At 43.6% G+C, this 16,916-nt stretch overlaps 1 protein-coding gene across 1 annotated transcript in view; it reads right to left on the minus strand.

The window, feature by feature from the left end:
• Window positions 1-3,262, minus strand: part of cttnbp2 (cortactin binding protein 2) — a 154,585-nt gene extending 151,323 nt beyond the window's left edge. The window contains exon 1 of the mRNA XM_050072839.1: window positions 2,974-3,262. Coding sequence (XP_049928796.1) covers window positions 2,974-3,102 — 129 coding nt within the window. The 5' untranslated portion in view covers window positions 3,103-3,262. The remainder of the gene's footprint in view (window positions 1-2,973) is intronic.
• Between the last annotated feature and the right edge of the window lie 13,654 nt (window positions 3,263-16,916).

Genomic DNA, 16,916 nt, shown 5'->3' on the forward strand with positions numbered 1-16,916 from the left:
ACTTTAACTTGTTGTCTTTGATGGTGACGGCAACCAGATGCGGTTCACAAGCGTACACTGTGACCTGTAAATTTTGGCTTGTAATTTAAGCTTTTCATCGACCTTCTCAACAATAAAATGATGAATATATCCCTCCAATGCGTAGTTTAGGCCCTTTTGGTTACTTCTCAATGACATCTGATCTTAGCCGTAGGTCAATTCACATCACTCCTGTCCTTCAGCAGCTTCACTGGCTCCCTGTTCAACACAGCGATGACTTTAAGATCTTACTCCTCACCTTCAAGGCCATCCTCAACATGGCACCTCTGTACCTCCCCGAACTCTTGCTCATCCACACCCCCACCCGCACTGTCAGGTCTTCACCAGCCCGCCTGACCTCCATGGGGTCTACTGCATTCAGCCGCCCTGCCCCCACCTCTGGAACTTCCTCCCACTGGACATTCGTAACATCAACTCTCTCCACTTTTAAATCCGGCCTCAAATCTCATCTCTTTCAAACAGCCTATTCAGTTTGACTCCCGTCCATCTACCCACACACACACACACACGCTATCTACACTGATTGATTAATTAATTGCTGATTATTTATTTGTTATGTTACTTTATTCCTCATCTCGTTGACTTTTTTCAATCACCTGTTATTTTCTATCTTTGCCTGTAAGGTGACCTTGAGTCTCCTGAGAGGCACTTATAAATAAAATGTATTATTACTATTTTGAAGAGAGCGATAAAGCAGCTTCAGTTCCCCGACAGAAATCACTGTCAGACAGTACGGTAAATCAGTGAAAATGTTCTAAATATAGCACACAAACAAATGGATACTGATTTTTTTAGGTGGCAAAAATACGTTTTGCCGCTGCCCCCGTCCAGAGCAGTACACTACTTAGATTCAGTGACAGTACTCAGGCCTGCTTCTCCAAACTGGGGATGTGCTGACTCACATCTACCGTATGTCACACACTGACTTTATATGAAGTACCTCAAACAACCCCACTGTAATATATCCAACAACCCCTTTAATTAGGCTCAAACTGTTTGGGCCTTTGGGCCAACAACAGGTGATTAGACAGCTTTGAGTTACAGGAGCTATTTTAGCCGTTAGTTATTTGCAAACATTGAACGTTAAACCAAATAAACGTCTTCATCATCTGACCGCTCGTGTTTCTTGGACTCGTGCCACATCCGCCACTCTCACCAAAACTCATTATCTACAGAATGTGTCCCTTTAACTTCAGCGTGCACCACACTAACATGTCCTGAGGTAAACGAGTGGGAGGTGACCAGCCGAGTGCCTTTCGCTGACCTTTGACCCCTCTGTGGACCATAAGGGCCGGTCCTTCACAGTCCTCACAAACAAGAAACTTCCCCCCACTTTGGGCCAACAACACAGAGTCTGACGGGGTGAGCAAAGAGCAAAGTGCTTTATTTAACCACGGCAGGCATGATGGTGGCGGCGGTGGGGGGTGGGGGTGGGGGGTGACAGTGGGAGGGCGCGAAGGCGGAAGCCCTCTTTCGTTGGCTGCAGCCTGGAGAAGGAAGAGTGCGCTGGCAGAGCGACGGTTGAGCTGAGGAGGCTGCCCGGCTCCCATGTCTCTGAAGCACCTGTTCACCTCAACGCTAAATGTAAAGCAGCCTCGAGGCAGTTCTGAGCGCGCTCAGGAGAGGGGGGGGGGGGGTGGCTGACACGGTACTCCCAGCTATGCCAGCTGAGTCACTGAAATTAAGACCAATTTAGAAAGGTGTCTGGTGAACAGGGCCTCCACCCCCCTCCTCCTCCTCCTCCTCCACTACCACCACCGTGCTGCCTCTGCCTTCCATCCACCCCCTGCAGCTCTTCTTCAACCATCTCCTCAGCTCACCGCTCAAGCCCACCCCCACCTCAACACCCACGCTACCACCCACCCACCTCAGGGACCGTGGCTGCTTTCTATTCCAGCACCGCCACACATCTCCACCGGCCTACCTCTTCAATCTCACGTCCACAGAGGTGCTTATTGCACTTTTCTGGACGTGCTGCTCAGAGTTCAAGAAAACACAAACAAGTGGCAGAAGCGTCGCTGCCCATTTTGCATCTGCTGTCAGGTCGATAGCAGCAGTCTGACAGGTTGCATCATGGATCCAGCTGAGGGGAGGGATAGGTTTCATGACATCCCGGCAGCCGGGGCAACAGATTGATCAGTGTGCACAGAGGGATGGCGAGCCGCTGCCCCGGCTCACATGCTGCTACTGCAACCTGTGACAAATCACAACTATGTGTGTGTCAACAACAAAAGGACTACTTTCAAAGAAATGCCTTGAGTCATCTGGTCTGGGGATGAGTGCGGAGGGACTCACAGCTCTGTAAGGTGAGCTGGTACAAGCTATGGAAGCCTGTGAGGCTCCATGTAGGACTGATTTATAGAGGACCACTTCAGTAAATAACCATTTCCTTGCCACAATCAGCCCACAGCCAGGTGAATATATATCACCTCCTCCAGGGAATAAAGAAGGTGGAATAAAATGTTTTCAGGAAACCAATCCAGATAAAAAGCCTCTAATGTCAGATTTAACATGAGAGAAACAGCTCTCTTTAAGTCTCAGCGTATTAACCCATTTACTGAGAGATATCTGAGCAACAACCTGAGCAGACAGAGCCGCAGGATAACGTTACAGCAGCGGGATGAATGTTGGAGCAGCGGCACAGGCGAACAAAAGAATTCACTGTAACGTTCACAGTAAAGAAAACACCACATTGCGCCTGTTGTAAAACACGTCAGGCTCATTTATCTCCTCACACCGAGCACGATCTCCTTGTTTTTCTCCAGACACTGTCGCGAGGCTCCCGCTGCCCACCGCTGTTGCTTCACGAGCCTGTGCGAAATAGATGCGCACCGTATTTTCTCCGTCTCTCCAGCCGCGACTCCTCCAACAACCACCCCGCTGAAAACAGCCCCGCGCTGCTTCACTTTCCCCGGTTCAACATTCACGTCTTACCGTGTCGACACTTCCCAGCACGGCGGTTGCCAGTGTTTGTACCGGAGGAGGCTGCTCTCCGCTGGCTCCCTCCGACGCCATCTTCGTACTGTAGCGGTCTGCTGGAGTGAGGGCGCATCCGGCACTCATTAACTATTGCGCTGCTGAGTGCAAATCACGCCACGCACGGCCATTGAAAGGAAAAGAGAGAGGTTTGACAAAGTGAAGGAGCTGTGAAAGGTGGGGGAGAGGACGACAGGTCTCCTCCGTCAGAAGCCCTGAGCCGAGTGTGTGCGGGCCGCAGCGGGGGGAGCGGGCAGTCTAGTGGGCGTGGACCGACCGACCGACCGACGCGTAAAAATCCAGATGCGAAGCCCCGGTGAGCTCCCAACTGGAAAGGAGGTGCGTCCTGACACAGTTGATTGACAACAGCATTTGTCGGGCTCTGAAGCTATAAAATAAGCCAGTGGGTGGTTCCCAAACTGGGGCTCGGGCACCTCCAGGGACCCGTGCACTGATAAAATGACAAAGGTGAATAAAGATATTTAAAATAAGTAAATAAAAGTAATTATTTAAAACACAATTTGGATCATTTTACTGAAGACACACTTTTTATAAATCACCTCATCTCACTAATTCTATGTATTATTTCATGACCCCAGAAAATTAACTCATGTCTCAGTGAAATGTCCATAAATAATCTGTCTCCTGTCTCCAAACAAACTACTAAGTCCCACAGTTAACACCAATGAGCCTCTAGCTGCATTTGGAGGTCACTTGTCTCACCCAGTTTTTATTTTAAAGCTCCAGTGTGTATCAGGATATGTAGGATATAATAAGTATGTTTTCTTTCGTGTTTGATCCCCTGATAATGAGAATCACTGTGTTTTCGTAACCTCAGAATGAGACGTTCATATTTACATAGGGAGCAGGTCCTCCTCTAAAGAGGCCGCCATGTTGCACAGTCATGCTTCTACAGTAGCCCAGAAGAGACAAACCAAACACTTGATCTAGATAGGGACATTTTTTGGAGCGCTACTCATCCGGCAGCGTTGCCAACACGTCTGTATGAAAGAACACTGCAGGTGTGCAGTACCTGTAGTGTGGAGCATGTATTACCCACAGTCTGAACCACATCTATATTTGTTTCTTTGGCGTTGTGACTCATGGATGCCTGCTGCTGCTCATGGTCTGTCGTCTGGTCACTACATTTTATAAAGCCCTGACTTCACCTGAGCACTGTGGGGGCACACGCCCATAAACACCACGAACGAGAGAGGGTCATAATATATACATTATTTTTTAGTAAAATACTGCACAGTTTTCTTTAAGCGTACACAAGTGTCATATTTTTTCTGATTATTTGAGTAGTTTCACTGATTCCAGCTCAGTAAGTCATCACACTGAGACAATAAGTGTCTTATTCAAAGAGCTAACAGCCTTTCTTCCTCTGTGCTTTTACAGAAACTCAAACCTATCACATAATCTTACACCGCTTTACTCTGACAGGAGTCTCATCAGATGAGGTCTAACGTGGTCGAGCTCCTTCAAATGAAGGAGTTTGGCACCCCCTGTCAAAACCCATTAAAGCTACACATTCTGCTCTCTGCACAAAATGAACCCTCACAGTCTGACAGTGGAGGTGCTCTGAAAATCTCTGACAATATACACACTCATATTTCAGGTCATTTAATTTGACGATGTTACATGTTTAATAACAGAACCCAAACAGCAGAGGACTCAAACCCAAAGCCCCGTGTTAATCTTACACAGAGTCGATGCTCAGAGTTCAAATCTCTCAGCTCTCGGTCTGTTTATCCCAGAAAAGCAGAGCGAGGATATGGGGCCCTCTCAGCTCCCAGATGTGGCGTTCAGGATTAACGGACGCTGATCCAGCCTGGTCATCCAGAATGAGGTTATTAAGTCCCTATTTGGGTCAAATGTTGCACGATCGACATTCGCTGGTTACAATGAGAGCGTATAACCGTGTGGTGACTTCAGGGATGTGTTGTATTCCCACATGTGACTTACAACACCTGAAAATAAATAATAAACCGCATTATAGTGTTTTTAGTTTAAATAAAGAACATGTAGGGCAGTCAAATGATCATTTATAAAATCAAGATTAATAACATTTTTAATCGCACATTTAAAATTCAATTATTTTGCATTTCAAAACAGTTTTGATGTCCATTTTAACTAGACGAAGCAATTCTTACCAGAGTGTCTTAAGTGGGAATCAAATGAATGCAAATAAGTTTATTTTATGATCTTGACTTTAAGATTTATTTATTTCAAATCACTGCACTGCTACAACAGTGAGGTCTTAGAAACATGACTTAGAGATTAGAGAAGACTTCAGAGTTCTTCTTCTGTGAAATCAGTGTTTATTTGTTTGATTTTTTAAAGGATTACACTGTTCCAGATGAGAAAGTGCAGTTGTTTACACCATGCAAACCTAAAGATGTCCTCTTAATACATTTATACTTGTGTGGTGGTGTGTCTGTGTCACTCTGCAGTATACATGGCTTAATAGAGACAAGTACACAAATCATCTATATTATGACTCCCAAGATTCACAGATGAAACATTTGTCTTTTGCTGGACACATTTTCCCCACAAATACAGCATGCTAACATCACAGCATTTTACATTGTATAAATTAGCCTAATGGCTAGCAGAGTTTTCCTCCAATCATATGCAGCTAGGAACAACAGCAACATTTAACAAAGCTAATGTTACAAAATTTGGCTCAACTACAACTCACAAGGTTCACCGCCAAATTCATTCTCTCATACAAGACACGTTTTCCTCACAAACACAACATGCTAAAGTTATTAGCACAAGCCTATGGTATTTTATGTGGTATAAATTAGCAGCTAGAGGAGTTTTTCTCTACTGACATGAAGCCAGGATAAATCACACACGACTTAAAATGCAGGTCTGCAGTCAGTTTCCACACATTATCAGCACTGTAGTGAACTTCTTTGATTTAATTTCATCCACAGGTCTGTGGTGATTCGCTCACTCCAAAATAATGCTTTGCCAGCTTTGGTGATGTAGTTGCCCTCTGACATCAGTCTGATTAGCCGCACCTGTGTGCTCAGTTCATAGGTGTTAGCTCAAACTAAAGCACTGTAGTTATATTTTAATTACATTTGACACAAGGTGCAGATTACTTTTGACTTGTCAACTGGGACTTTTGTAAAGTCAAAGGAGCCGTTCAAAAGTTCAGTGTCTTGAATAAAGCGTTAACGCTGACAGCCCTAATGACATGCCTTTATTTCCAACGTTTACTCTCAGGAAAATGATTCAAACCATGTTGGACAAACTTGGAAATCCATATTTGTTTGAATAAGGAAAATCTAGTATCTAGTATTTTCTAAGTTCCTGATTCATCTCTATGATCTGCTGCAGCTGTGAATAAAATAAAATAAAATTAGACCCATGAATGTGTGAAATACATCTGTTTAAAGTGTGAACACCGCACTAATGACTTGGTGATGCTGAAACCTTGACAGCAACTCAGACCATTAGCAATTAGATATTTTTCACCCCACAGTGCTTTTAAAGGTCTTTTTATGGTGTTATATATTCTGCTGAACGTCATACCAGCAGAAGAAGGAGGAAGTTGTCACCCAGTTTCCTGTCATCCACAGGGGGAATTTCAGATGTCAATTCGCTCTAGTCTAGTCTCGCTCACCAGACCTTTCTCAAGAAAAGAAAGGTCTGGCTGGGCCTACTCTCACTTTAAGATTGGAGAAAAAAACGCCCCGGCTGCTTGTATTTCTTTCAACCAATCACAGTCGTTCTGGGCGGTGCCACAGCAACGGTGCGCTTGCAAAAATATTGCTGGGACGAAACAGGTTTTGGTGTAACACGCCCACAAAAATATCGCCTACAGGATGCAAACCATGGCAGAAAAATGGCTACATCCCCGCAAGATCAAACACCGCAAAAGTTAGTAAAGGACGTGTTGAAAACTGCAACCGGAGGTGGTAGGGCGGGACTTCAGCAGGTGGCTCGTTTCGCCCAATGAGAGGCTGATCTATTCAGCGAACTTCCGCCCACTCAGACTAATTCCCGTCTTTCCCACAGAGATCTTCTGTTTTTTTCTTACTGTCTTGTCATGTGTCAAATCCCAATCCCGTGTCTAAATTTGAGACGGATCAACAGAGATGGAGATGTCATGTGGAGATAATCTCCCCTCTGAAAGGAAGCTCGTCATTAGCCAGTGATTATGGGGGACTCCAGAGACGTGGCTTGGAAACAACGACCCCCACCTTCTCCTCCACCTACTGCTCTACTGAGCTGAAGTTTCCCCCCTGAAAGTCTTACTTTTCTGTTTATCTGTTGTAATGTATGAACATATTCTCCTCGTATATACAAAGTGAGAGTTGTACCGCTTTAGTGAAAACACTACATGTCTTGTGGCCGCACTGTTTTCTGGTCTGTTTTCCTGCTGCCGTGAATGTAGAAATTAGACTCTAACTGTGTCTCGTCTGCAGCTGATTTCTCACTGTGACTGCTGAACACTGGCAGAAAAATAAAAAGTGCAACTCAAAAAAAAACTGTTCACTGTTTGACACTGTAGGCACTGATAGCAAGACATGACAATGACTGCACACACTATAACTCTGGGCAAAGTTTGGAGACAAGTGAAAAACGGCCTAGCAAAAGAAAAGGAGCTCCTCTGTGTGAGGAGGCAAAGAAGAGCAAAAAGGAGAGTGATAAAAGAAGAGGAAAAACAAGAGTAAACCTCAGTCAGGCGTTCAAGAGATGGAGGGAGCTCCGTGACCAAAGAGGCTTCAAAACCCATGTCCAGCTAGCTTTCTTTCTAATGGATCAGTAAGTAACACGGCTAAATGTTAGCTAGACCAGAGAGGACTGTACTGTACTGGCTGCTAGTTCATTCCTAGCTGGCCAGCATCGCAAATCGCCGCAACCAGGGAGCGGGTAGCGAGTGTTGGTCGGCTGACATCCTGGTTGCCATTCTACGGCAGCCCTCGGACAGTGATACCCCCCTCCCTTCCTTCTGTTCTCTTCTCACGGAGGCAGCTATCCACGGACATCGCCCAGCTAAGTTACGCCCAGCTAAGTGAACACTGGACTTTGTTTCCCATTCAATTTGAGCTCCAACCGGCCGCATGGTTTCCATACGGTAGCGTTTATTCTAGAATGGGGACTGTTTACATGTGCATATTGGTATAATTCCACTGTGTCTACTGTTGTTTGTACTGGTACTGTACATATTGGTATCATTTACTGTGAGCTGTTTGTACTGGTACTGTGCATTCTGCTATAATTATTTGCATTACTATTTGTTTTTTCTTCAGATAAATCTGATAATTGTTGCTCGGTCTCTTTACTCATTTATTTAGTAGAGTGTCCACACACCTTCTCATTCTACATATACATAGAGGTATACTGGTGGCTTTACAGCCTACATTTTATTTAATTTAGAGAGTCTAATAGAGTCATATTATTGATTATCTCTGATCCCGACGGTCAATTTGGTCGTTGCAACAGTGTGACGCAACACCACTGATGCTAAGTGGCGTCATGTTAAAAAAAACTGAATCCTATCTGTTGCCTCTTTAAGGTGGTGAGAGTCGGGGTTGAGTGGGCGGGATTAGTGGTGGATAGGTCCAACAAACACCAACTTTCACCCAGGACAGTGATGTTTGCGTCCCATGTTCTTTTTTCCTAAACCCAACAACGTGCGTTAGTTGTTGGAGAAATAAAAACATGAATTTGCGTTGGTATACCTTCGTAGTGCTTTTATTTTGAAAGAGACTGTATGCAAACTGTATATTTCCTGTGAAATTTTTTTTTATTTTTTTTTTATTTTTTTTTAAAGTTTATATAAAACATAAGTGTATTGTGAAAGAAGACAATTCATGTAACAGGCATAACTTGATACGGGTACCTCGCACATTGTATCTGGACGTGGAAGGTCCGTGACCAAACATCGATATGTGACAAGGTCAGAGGGAGAATGTGTTGGCCAGTCAGATGTGGAGTAAGGCGGGCCATTCCTTTACCATCCCGGGATTCGCAAATTCCTCTCCCCTCCACCTCCAGATGACAAAGTCAGCTCACATCACTTTAGCAATGTTGTATGAAACGTGCAAATGTAAAGTAATCATAGTTTCCTGAAATGTACATCTCTAAGATTTTCTTCTAGTAACTACTAGTCTGTAAAAAACGTCCAACCATGAGAGGTCGTTTGTCGGGAAAATATAAGCGTCAGTTATTCTAAGCATTTCAACACATGATCATTGCATATGTACTTTTATACACACAAAATCTTTCAAGCAATGTAAATTAAAAGAAGCGTATTTAATAGTTCTGTTTCGATGTTAAAGAGTGAAACTACTTCACATTGTTTCTGGGCTCTGTTTAAACCATGTCATTGTGACTTTAATTTCCGTCCTTCTTTGCCTTCTGTGCAGTATGAATGATAAACATGCACTGACATGAAACTGGCTCAACACTGACAGTCACACTGCCTGTTGTGCGTATCGTCAATGCTCGTGCAACACAGAAGCGCTCTCAGTCTGTAGTTCTTGGCAGCTGCTGAAGTCGATCCTACACTGAGCATGAAACTTAAATGAGCAGTTGGGCCAGAAACACAAGCAGGTATGCCAGCTGTCTATTGTTTGATTGTCTCACACACCTGAAACATAATAAGGTAAAGTTGTAAAGTAAGGCGAAGTGTCAGCTGTGTTACTTCCTGCATTCTGATCAGGTAAAAGAGTCCGCTGAGGGTTTTAGTTGTATTTAAAGGTGTCATTGTGAGGAGGGGACAGTCATTTTTAAAATTTTGAAACTAGTGTGTATCAGTATCTTTAGCTCAGTGACTGCTCATTAGATTATGAACACAGAGCTGCAAATATACACATTTGGCTGAGTTACTGTACGTTGAGCCAGGCTGAACTAATCTCACCTGAGCCATTCTCCAGTACGAGGTGACACTTGATTGACACTTATTTTCTCTGCCTGCCTGATCCTGTTCACACAGCCAGTGGGCTGGAGCCAACTGTGACAATCAGGACAAGTTGCTCATAATCACAGATGCAGATAAACTCATTCATACCTACAGCGGTGGAACATTCAGAGTCTCTAATCCACCTGACTTGTCTTTGCACTAACTGAGGAAACTGAAAGAGTATTCAGGGGGAAACCCAGAGAAATGTCCATTGTCCAATGAAAGCTCCATTGTTGTCCAATAACTATTAAAAACACACCAGTGAGCCGCACTGACGAGTGTTTCCTCATCACCATGAACACACACACACTGTAGTTTATTATGACTCAGCCCCACATACACCGTCCTGCTGCCAAAAATACTCACTACAGCACCAAATGTGGATTAATCCACCACTGAAAATAGTCCCCAACAAATGCACTATTTCCTCCTGTTTGAGTAACAACAGACTGAAGCCCTTTTCACACGGAGATGTCACTATAGAGCCTCTACGAAGTCCCTTCTTTGCATTTTTACTTAGAACAAATGACGGCAGCATCATCCCACTCCTGTGTCTGAGTTTAGACAGCATGCCGGCATCGCTGAATGAAAAGAGGCATGACAGGCGTAACATGTAACACAGCAGCGTTAGCTTCTCGTGTGACAGATAACATACATGTCGTCAGCATTTCATAAAGAATAACACTGGCATAACATGTCAATAATAATTATTTATCGTCCTTGTTATATGTCGGCTGATTCCGTCCTGGACCTGACTGGTCTCCAAATTTGGACATTATTGAGCACTGTTCTTCTTTGAGTTAGCTGCTAACTGCTATCAGCTACTTTTTAAATCTTCCGCGGCATGCAAAACATGTCGTCAAAACGTCACACCCGTGTCGCCCATGATCTCGTCCTGCCAGCTGTCCTGTTTATACAGACTGTTTCAACGCTCAGAGGCGAGACAACTCTGTTCCCCCATTCAACAAGCGCACCTTTCATATACAACAGCAAAGCGGCAACGCAGCATAATTTTTCCACCTTGAACAGTAAGCGTTAAAGGGGCTAACATTTAAAATTCTTAAGGCTTTCAGCATGAACGAGTAAGTTTTGTGCTGATAGTCACAGTCAGGCTGTGGAAGTCAGAAGGTACTGAGAGACAGACAAACACATTGTTGTCTTTTCATGTCGTCTTTTAAAAAATGTGGGATAGCGCCTTTTCCTTTAACACTGAGCCTCTTAGCTTTCTGTCACACTTCAGCCAAACTCACATATTTTGATTATTAGAGCACATCTTGACAGCGTCCTTCCATTGTCAGAGTTATCATACTCCGTTGAAAGTCAGATTCAATGGTGGAGCATCCTGCAGAGGAAGTTATTATGCTAGCATTAGCAACAGCTTCCTACACTGCAAAGCAACCCAAAAAAGGAAGACAGACTTATCAAACAAAGACTCTAAAAGAGAGTGTGACAATAAATGAAATGAAACGGTTCAATATCAGCCGGGTTCACGGCTGCAGCTCAGAGAGAGAATCGAAAGCCCTGACTCCCCACCAGCTCGGCAAACTTTCTGTTGCTGCCATTACACAGGTTAGACCTGGTGCTGCTAAAGGCCACCAGCCCGCTGTGACACCTGGTGCTGGGGGGCTTACGCTGGCTGAATTTGAGCCACCACATTCACCAACCAAATATCTATCTCTGTATATTCAAATTCTGCCGTTTTTGTTTCTGGCATTTTCATAAACTCATTATGTTTTTATGTAAAACAATCTGACCAATAACTATAGCTGTCAAATAAATGTAGTGGAGTAAAAGGTAAAATATTTCCCTCTGAGATGAAGTAGAAGGATAAACTGAAATACTAAAATACTGTACAAGTACCTTAAAATCGCACTGAAGCACAGTCCTCTAGTAAATGTACGCATGTATGTTACATCACTGGGGATAGTTGTAGTAAATTGTGCAGTGTTTTCTGCATGTGTTGGAAGTGACCCTGTCCACAGTGTCCACTGCAGGAAGGGTGAGCAGGGACATGAGGACAGGACAGCAGTCCCAGCTGAAATGATGACCACCAGAGGAGGACTGGGTGAAAGCAGTGCACCCGGAGATGAGGGGACAGACACTGATGGATGGGGCCGGATTCAGGGAGCAGCAGCAGGGTCCCTCCGCCAGAGCCCCCCCGCCTCAATCCAGTGGGAATACTTGGCTCATACTAACTTGCTTATTGTTGGGACACACAGCAGGCACAATGACTCCCTTTCTATGGACGAGGGCATAGTGGACTGAGAGGGCAGCCGGGCGGCCATCACTGGGTCCTGTGTGCTGTGGCTCTGAGGCCGAGTCGGCCAGCAGGCCGGCAGGAAAGAAATAAAAAGAGCGAGCCCCGGATCCCATATCCTGGCCAGAGCTTCAAATGGGAGGACATGGAAGGTCTAGATAGTGACTCTACTGACAGAGAAAGAGAGGAAATGGAGGGAAGGAGGAGGAGGAGGAGAGCTGGGATCTGGGCCATGTCTCCGTCTGATTGTCCCTGAGGGGCTGCCAGTAGCTGAACCAGACCTCTGTTCAGTCACCATCCCTGCTGATCTGAAGCCAGCGCTGCTCTCTCTTCTTCTTCTCTCTCCGTCTCTCAGTTTATGTCGATGTCTTCTCTTCACTTCTCCCTCACACTGTCTCACTATTATCTGATGACTGTGGAGTGGACGGAGCAGGTGCTTCTTCTAAACACTGAAAGGCTGCAGTCACAGTGTTTTGTCCTGGTGTCAAAGATCCGTGCAGTGAAACCAACCACAGGGGAAAAGTATAAATGCTTTGGTTTGGTTTTGAATGTTTATATGACAGCGGTAAAGACTGCTATTGTACAAGTAATAACCTTGAAGACCCCTTCTGCTCAAAGATATGTTTTTCTTATAGTTAGTTGGATGTTTTTAGCTCCACTGAGCAGAATAATGTGCGTGCAGAGTTTGATGCTAGAAGACTGTTTTCACATTCAGCTGCTGAAGAGGGAACGTTTCTCTGAGCTCACCTTAACACATGTACGAATGAGCATTTTTTGGAAATGCGATGTGAAAACTTTAAAAACCTCCACTGCAGAGAATGACCTTTAAAGTCAGTGTAAAGCAAAAATAAATAAGTGTAATGAGTTTGTCACATCACAAAAAATATGCCAGTGGCGGCAGACAGAACTCGCCGACGTCCTGCTCTCCCTCCGCTTCTTCTAGTGGAGGAGCAGCTTGGGTCAGCAGGGTTCGCTGGCAGCTCCAGAGGCTTAGAGCCCGGCCACTTCTCATATTTTTCCCCAGGGGGTTTCGTGCCCCTGTCCTCCAGACGGATGGTCTTATTCCTCCGGACCATCCATTTTAGCACTAATTCAAGTCAAAGCATCAACAGACGGCAACATTTTTAATAAACATTTTAAAGTGGAAATAGACAAGCTAGTAACAAGCTACTGTACTAGGTAGTAGAAAAGTTTTCGTTTTCTGCTTTAATCAAGCAATTGTGAACCCAAGGCTAACGTTATTTCTACAACAATGATCTAAAATATGTATTTAGCAATCTCTGTCTGTGCAGATAGATAGTCACGCATGCACACGTCTAAAATGGTGGCTCTCCGGCTCTGCAGGGGGATGTTTCTCCATTTAACAGAGATTTTTAGTCTTGTATTTATTAGACTTTAAGAGCTCAGAGAGTGTGTGGGATGGAGCAAACTCGACCCTCACACACAGTGGATGAACGAAATGACACGGATGCTGTGTGCTGTGTGTTTTTGTTTAGTAGAGGAGGGGTTATGTTAAAGGAGTATTTCATTGACATAAAGAAGGGTTAAACTAGGAGAAATAGCCTATAGAATGATGCAAATACTTTGCTACACTGGTGCTACATGACCAGAGAAAAGAGAATGCACCAAGCTCCAGCTGGTGGTGATGTAATGTGGACTGGTCCGTGTGAAACAATGGCGGCTGGCAGGTAAACAAACAATCACGGATTACAGTCAAACAATAAGCTAATTTATATTTCTGAAAACATTTTATGCTCATTTTTGCTCTCAAAAAAAAATAAATAAAAATGAATAGAATTAGCAATGCAGGACTTTTATTTTGTAACTTTTACATTATGCTACACTTCCTCCACCTCTGGTGAAACTACACCCTGCTTGTAGATGTGCTACTTTGCACTTTGTATTTTCTTTCTTTTCTACTTTGAGGGATTTTTTTTAGGTCTTAATAAATACATTTCTTCTACCTCAATGTGCAAGAAAAAGCTACAGTGTACTAAACGTTTTGTGTTTACAGTTCTCGACCTGATGTCTCTGATATTTATCTTTTATTCTACACCAAACCTCTCTGCTCTGAGGGACTTTAAGAATTAATATCACATACCCACCACAATGCACGGTGCACTGAGAAATCTGGTCTCTGCACATTTTAGAAGAAAGGTCAGAACGCAGTTCTTCAAACACTCACCTCGACATTTTATTTATCTGAGGAGACGATGGTAAACATGCATGAGAGGAAGTGAGATAAAGAGAAAAAGAAGATGCTTCTGTCTCCAAGCAGTCCGACGCTTTAGTAAATCTCATCTCTGCACTTTGGGTCTGGGAACATGAAGTTGCCCCCTCGCCCCTCTCTGATTCACTGTCCCGGTCCAACAAGCATGTGGCCCGAGGTCACAGCCCTGAAACTTGGCACCCGGCGTCAGGGAGAGTGACACTCTTGTTCAGAACCTGCCCCGACTTCAGATGCCAAGATGAGTCATCCAGAAACTCGAAGACTTCAACGCTGCGTGGAGCTGTCATCCCCTCTAGCACATTCTCTTTCCCAAATGTTACAGTGTGTGCGTGTGCCAAAATGTCGCCCTGATTTAAAAACACCAACAATGTTTTAAATGACGTGCCAAAAAAACTTTTCAGAACTCTTCATACATAGAGACACTATTTTGATGTTTTAGCCAGTTATATTTAATTAATTACTGCTTCTGTTTACGTTGTTACTGAACTACAACCAGAGCCCCGGGGCCTGAAACCTGCAGAGGCAAAAGCTGTTAGTTTAATTAATAGTAATTAGAAACATTAAAAACTGAAAATACATAAGCCTTGAAGCAACACCTTAATTTGTACCTAATCTTTGAGACCCATTTTGTGGAGGGGCTCTGAGTGTGCATGTTTCTGACCTCACTGTCAGAAACAGACTCCATGAGGCTGGCATGAGGGCCCCGCGTCCTCTAGTGGGACCTGTGCTCACAGCCCAGCACCGTGCCCTCCAGTAAACAATGCCAACAATTCTGACATGTTTACGTTTTTCCTTCTGCAAATAATTTGCACTTCCTCTTCGAGTTAAAGACCTGACGTGTCACTTCCTGCCTCAGGGCAGCGTCAGCTCTGCTGCGATAACAGACTGCCATTGATTTAAGGCGGCCCGTCAATCACAGCTCCAGTCACAGGAGAATGTGGGAGATCCAGTTTAAGACGGCTGACTTCAGGTGACATCAGAAGACTTTCACTTCAGCTGCTGGTTAGAAAAGTGACACATGGCTTTAATATTCAAACCAGAGATTTAAAAAACTAAACAGCTGAGATAATCTCACGTTTCAGTGCAGTCTGACGGTTTCAAGACTTTTCCTAAATGAAATGAGAGTATTTTAAAACACATCACATCCACCATCATCAACATGGCAGCAGATTTACAAAGTGTACTGTGGGGCCAGCCGCACAAATAATGACACTTAACACTTACATGAAAAACCTCACCAATAACTGACTGGAAAGATCCTGTTGCATGAAACCACAGATCAATCATTAATTGTAAAGGGGCCGGAAGAGAACAGCTTTGGAAAGTTGAGTGATCCAACTCCAGACGGTCACAATCATACAATGATTCTGGTAAAATTTAAAGTGAAAAATCAGTTGCTCGCCATTAACCGCGTCCATCAGGTTCTCCTGGTCATGGAACACTCTTTTTGGGATGCCTTAATTTTTCTCATTCATCCATAAACTCAGCCATGTCACAGTTAAGATGGAGTCAGAGGTATTTTGTGTTTTTTTGTGCAACGGTTTAACAAACTTTAAGTGATTCCTTAAGTGTAAGACCAAGATAAGGAGAGAAACTCAAATCCTTAAGTTAACATTTTAAGAGAACCTTAAGGAGAAGACTTGAGAATGTTTAGGGCAAGCATTTAAAAAAAAAAAAAAAAAATCCAAGTAAACCTTATCTCAGACTTAAAGGAAAATCTTAACTTAAGAAAATTACTTAATCAAACAAGCAAAAGTCCTGCATATAAAATCTTACTTATTGAAAAACTTTAACTTTTAAACCTTTTCCGAGGGTCTTTTCACCTTCACAGATTTTAAAACCTGTTTTAAACCTCAAAATACTCACAGTAATATTTAACTGTAAGTGTTTCAGGCTTTAGGATGACAACTACAGCAGCATACAAGTTATGTAGTCATACCAACACATTTACAGAAGACCATGTGACACGTGCTACAATACATTTGTATTTATTAAACAACAATTTAAATGTAACATGGAAAATGCTCTTTAAATGCAATTACAATTACATGCAGGGTCCCTCTGGTTTGTCCCTCTGGTTGGAGGAAGACGTTTGATATTGTGGAAACCTGGAAATAAAATAAGTATTAAAAAGAAATATATTTTCACTGAGGAAAGTGTGAATGTCCATCAAGGGTTTGATTTATATTTTGAGCATAACTGTAACTTCGTCTAGGGATATGTAGCTGTATGCCAAAAAGTTCTGGTCCTTGTTTCCACATCACTTTGCTTTATCATTATTCACCCCCTCCTGTCCAACCTGTATGCATATCTCATGCCCCGTATGTCGTAGAGACATGAAACTTTGCACAGAGATGCCTCTCCTCATGAGGAACACATTTGCCTCAAGAACCCATAACTTCCGTTTATATAGATTTTCCGCCATTTTGAATTTTTTGAAAAACACTTCAAATGGATCTCTTCCTAGGAAGTTTGAGCGATCTGCA

Source organism: Epinephelus moara, chromosome 20 (assembly GCF_006386435.1).
Source record: "Epinephelus moara isolate mb chromosome 20, YSFRI_EMoa_1.0, whole genome shotgun sequence".
Taxonomy (NCBI): domain Eukaryota; kingdom Metazoa; phylum Chordata; class Actinopteri; order Perciformes; family Serranidae; genus Epinephelus; species Epinephelus moara.